Here is a 5262-nt window from a genome sequence, read left to right as displayed (position 1 = left end):
AAAAAAATTTAAAAAAATAAAACCCCTATTTTAACTACTTGTGTCCCTACTTGACAATCCACCTTGTACCCATTATGAGAAGGTCTGGTTCACAGGCAGAATGAACATCAGTGGCTGCGTGTAGAATTAGATCGAGTAGGTGCCTTCGGATAAAAGGAGAGAAAGAAAAAAAATTCCTCTGAGATGTACCAATGGCCAATAGCTCTAGAAGAAGGTGCGGTCCCTCCCTGATAACCACGGAAGAATAAATACATACTACACAGAGAAAGGGCCACATTTGACCTCTGGGATTAGCAAAGACCAAAATGAGTGACAGGGCCCCGTGCTGTGGGGCGAGAGAGAGAGCTAAGCCGGGGTTGGGGGTGCTGAGGACGCTCAGACGGACAGACTAGTGAAGGGAAGAAGTGGGCTGGCTCCTGACGCACTTTCTGCGGGTGGGAGGAGAACTAGGGACCCGAGCCCACTGGTGACGTTTTTCTCACGTGATCTGAAGCCGACGTGTGCAGAAGTCCCTCTCCTCCAGGTACCAGATCCCTGTTTCCGTGGAGGAAGGCGGACTTCAGACTGAGGGACAGAGAAGGCAACTGCCCTACAGCCCTGCAGGTCGGTACAAGCCGGGGACCCCTGAGGTAGGGATGGTAATGCACATAGGCTACAGAGGATCGGATCTGCTTTCTAGATACCGCCCTGTTCCACCCCCATTCATTTTGGCGCAGAAATTTTTTTTGTGTTGGGCAAGAGGTATGGGTACCAGCTTTTATTTCCCTGGAGAAGTGCAGGCTTCTGGCAGAAGGAAATGTGAGAAAGAGTCATTTCCCCGAGATGGCTACGAACCCATCCACAGCCTGTGGATCCCTGTGGTTGGGATGGCAGAGGGCAAAGACCAGAGCGGGTCCAGGACTGGATTCTCTCCACTCCTTTCCCGATGCTCACTCATTTGGTGCAAGAAATGGAGGGCTTGGTGCGGGGCGGGGAGGGGGGAGGGGGGCGGAACTCGAGAGAGGTCAAGGGTTGAGAATTGGGTACCAGTTGGGAACTCCTAGGAAGCCGGCGACCGGGCGATGTCTGATGGAGGAGGAGGAGGACCAGGGAAGAGAACAGCGACGAAACGGCGAGAAAACGGCCTGATCCCTGCAAGGCAGCGGGAGGCGGGCGCAGTCAGTGACCCCAGGCTGCGGAGGGCGGACCCTGCAACGGGTCCAGGCCTGAGTTCCCTGTGTCTTTTCTCCATCCTCCCTCCATTTTGGAGCCGGAAACGGTGGGCTAAGGGGGTCAGGGGAAGGAGGTGCTGTAGAAAAAGGGAGACAGAGGTTTGATCTGGGGATCAGCTCCCTATCCAGGAGGAGTGGCTTCTGAAGTAGGAGGATTGAGATGAGGTAGCAGCAAGACCAAAAATGTTACCGGGTTTGGAAATAATTTGTCTCTTGCATTGCAGAAAAATGTGGGCTTTCTGTGTATGTGGGGAGGGAGGAGGTGGCAGGAGTGTTTTGGACATTTCTGCCCTGCCCCCTATCTCTGTCATCACCATTTTCAGAGAAGTGGTGGGCTCTGCTATTTGGCTACCCTAGGGTGAGGGATTTGGAATGTAGAGATCTGAGTGCATCAGAACACTCTGTCTTCAGAACATCCTTGTCTCTAACCCTACTCATTTTCGTGCCAGAAAAGTGAGATAAAAATTTGGGAGGAAGATTCAGAAACATAGAAACGCTTTGGAAATAATCTTTCTCGCCTATTTCCCACAAGTAGAACAATGGAGGCTCTTAAGAAAGAGCTGCGCGCGGAGGGGGAATCAGAGAATGCAAGGGAAAGGGCGAGGAGGTGATAGGAGCTTGGAAAGTTTTGACAAATACGGTCCCAAAGAACCAGTGTCCAAGTTACCAGTCATTCACTTTCTCAATTTCTCATTCACCCACCTGTTTCTTGTCTTTCTGCAGGTCTTCAAGTCTGTGGTTGTGGGCACTAACCCAGACAAGAAAAGGAAAGACCTGCAGTATCGGTGCAGGTCAGTGGGAGAGGGCTACTGCACCAGGACCCTTGGGAGTAGGAGTAACTTAAGCCAGAGCAGAAGTTGGGGAGGCCACTGCCTGCCACCCCTCCTCCAATCCTCCCTCTTGCAGTTTCGGGATACATGACTGCTGTCAAGACCCTAAGGGGATATGGTGATCTATGGCTGGTGAGGATAGAGGGGAGAATAAGAAAGTAAGAGAATGGAGGTGTAGCATCTGTGATGCCCCCTGAGGACATAAGGGTAGCCCTGAAATCTGAGAACTGGCTATGGTTCTGTTCTGTCTGCAGTTTTATAAGTCTTACAACTGCATGCAAGGGGAAAAAGAAGAAAACTGCCCAGGATTTCTGCAGGTCCGTGTAAATTGGAACTACCCAGTTAAAATTGGTATGGGTAGGCATAGCCAAGGCCAGAGCAAAGTTTAAGGGCCAATATGCTCCTACGCATTTCTCAGCACATCCTCCTTAAATGTAGGGAGAAGCACCTGTGGAAGTTTCTGTAAGGTTGGCTCGTGTGAACATGTGTAAAGTGAAAAGGAAAGGAAGGAATGTAAGGGTGGGAGTGCACCTGGAAGATGGGATAGGGCCAGGAAAACCCTAAGTTAAGAAAGACAAGTACTATAACGACCTGTGTTCAACCCCCAAAGCCCTCAGTGTCCTGTGTCTTCTTTTTGTCTCCTAGGAAAGGCAAAGAAGGGAACATCTCAACATGGAAAAGCTCTACAAAGAAAATGAAGGAAAGCCAGAGAATGAAAGAAACCTAGAAAGTGAGGGAAAGCCAGAGGATGAGGGAAGTACAGAAGATGAAGGAAAGTCAGACGAGGAAGAAAAGCCGGACATGGAGGGGAAGACAGAATGCGAGGGAAAGCGAGAGGATGAGGGAGAGCCAGGTGATGAGGGACAACTGGAAGATGAGGGAAGCCAGGAAAAGCAGGGCAAGTCCGAAGGTGAGGGCAAGCCACAAAGTGAGGGCAAGCCAGCCTCCCAGGCAAAGCCAGAGAGCCAGCCGCGGGCCGCCGAAAAGCGCCCGGCTGAAGATTATGTGCCCCGGAAAGCAAAAAGAAAAACGGACAGGGGGACGGACGATTCCCCCAAGGACTCTCAGGAGGACTTACAAGAAAGGCATCTGAGCAGTGAGGAGATGATGAGAGAATGTGGAGATGTGTCAAGGGCTCAGGAGGAGCTAAGGAAAAAACAGAAAATGGGTGGTTTTCATTGGATGCAAAGAGATGTACAGGATCCATTCGCCCCAAGGGGCCAACGGGGTGTGAGGGGAGTGAGGGGCGGAGGTAGGGGCCAGAAAGACTTAGAAGATGTCCCATATGTTTAATGTCTTTGGCCTTTAATTCTGATTTCTCTGATGGGAATATTGCCAGTCCTGCTTTTCCTGGCAGGCATTTGCCGGCCTATGTGCTTTAACCTTAAGCTGATACTTTCCTTTAGGTGTCACTCTTGTTACCAGCAGACTTTTGACCCAACTACAGTGCTCTGTCTTTTAGTAGAGGATTTTCACCCATGTGCATGGAATAAATGTTCATGGTACATTGTAAAATAACAATAAAAAAGAGTTTTCAGAACCATGTATACAGTATCAGCCCATTTCTGAAAAAAAATGTTTACATAATATATCCATACATGGGGGACACTATGCAATTGAGTAGATCAAAGAGAAATCATGAATTTCTTTGTGTGGTGGGACTGGAAATTATTCTTTTTCTCATCTGTACTTCTTTTAAACCTAAAAAGCACAGGCTATTTTTGTTTTAAAGGAAGTAATAAAAGGTAAACAAAATAGGAAAATAGTAAATACTAGGCAATCAAAAGAACTATTCATTGATCATATTAAGGCAGTGGAGACAAAATTCTTGTTAGAACACAAAATGATAGATAAAACTCACATTACCCCTGGGACTTGAAGTTGGAGGAATCAACCTGGCAGTTACTACAGATTCATTGCTATAAGAGACAGCCTTGTGTGAAATGGGGCTGAAACTTACCTCCCAGGGCTGTGGAGTAGATCAGATGTGACGCTTGTGTCTGTGACCTATGTTAGGCTGGCTCCTGCCCTCTCCCCTGCACTAACAGTACCAAGTCAGACAGTTGGTGAGGGTATGGAGTGTTGCGGAGGGAGGTCTCACCTGTGCCTAAAAATAGGTACAGGAAGCTGAGAGACAGTTGCCACTTTCCCCTGGGTAATGCCACATCTGTTGGGCATTGTGCCCCCTCTCCAGGGTCCTGCACCCTCTAAGGCCCCAGTTGTTGCTGGTGGGCTACAGTCTTCAAGGTAACAAAGCCCTTTAGATTCACCTGAAGTCCCTGGTGAATTGAATCCCCAATAGGTTCCCTTCTGAACTGTGGAGAATGTCCGTCTTCTCTCTTTATAGTTATGTTAATACTGACATGAAATGTGGGGAAAATGCTTCATAAAATCTTAACTAATATATTTGTCAGGCATTATAATTACCCCACTAGACTTGCCCTTTAAAGCAAAGAGTTTATCTTACTCATTTTGTTACTCCATAGAACATAATAGAAGCTTAAAAAGTAACTACATTAATTATTGAGTCAGAAGGCCTCCGTTCTTGGCCCAGTTCTGCCCCTGATTGAATACATAGCCTTGAAACTGTAATGTTATTCTTTAGCTACTGAAACTTGCCACTTCAAAAGGAACACAGCGGGAGATGGATTATATCAAAATTCATTGCTAAATGATTTTAACATTGGATATAGTAGTGTTTTTCAAAGTTTGCTACTTACTAGCAGACCTCCTGCATCGAAATCACCTAACTATCTTGTTGAAAATGCAGGATCCTGGCTCCCACCTCAGACCCAATGTGTCAGAATCGCTTCTGATTTGTCTCCACAATGTGTGTGTGTGTGTTTGTGTGTGCGTGTCTGCATGCATCTTTTGCTTTTAGCTCCTTTTCATTTTTATCAAATGAATACACACACAAATTTTTAAAATCCTATAGTACAAGAGTTTTTTTTAATTATTAAAACCTGCAGTTTTCCTTGCCATTCCACATTCCCACTCCCCAGAGGCTACTACCATAGGCAACTACCATAAACATTTTCATTTTATTCTGGCATTTACCTCCATCTTTCTGAATAATATGTATATGTTGCCATTTCCTTTTTAACAGCTTTATTAAAAGGTAATTCACATGCCATAAAATTCACCCTTTTACAGTATACAATTCAGTGGTGTTTAGTATATTAGCAGACTTCTGAAGTCATTATCACTATCTGGTTCCAGGA

The 5262-nt window shown here is 46.6% G+C and overlaps 1 protein-coding gene across 1 annotated transcript; it reads left to right on the top strand.

Moving 5' to 3' along the window:
* The first annotated feature begins 241 nt into the window (after nucleotides 1–241).
* TCEAL5 (transcription elongation factor A like 5) lies at nucleotides 242–3588 on the top strand. The gene is made up of 3 exons (XM_054676350.1): nucleotides 242–603; nucleotides 1935–2002; nucleotides 2687–3588. The coding sequence occupies exon 3, from the start codon at nucleotides 2714–2716 to the stop codon at nucleotides 3332–3334; it is 621 nt and encodes a 206-aa protein (XP_054532325.1). The 5' UTR covers nucleotides 242–603; nucleotides 1935–2002; nucleotides 2687–2713; the 3' UTR covers nucleotides 3335–3588.
* The last annotated feature ends 1674 nt before the right edge of the window (nucleotides 3589–5262 follow it).

Source organism: Pan troglodytes, chromosome X, assembly GCF_028858775.2.
Source record: "Pan troglodytes isolate AG18354 chromosome X, NHGRI_mPanTro3-v2.0_pri, whole genome shotgun sequence".
NCBI classification, from domain to species: domain Eukaryota; kingdom Metazoa; phylum Chordata; class Mammalia; order Primates; family Hominidae; genus Pan; species Pan troglodytes.
The sequence above is the reverse complement of the archived record's forward strand: the minus strand, read 5'-3'. Positions and strand labels throughout refer to the sequence as shown.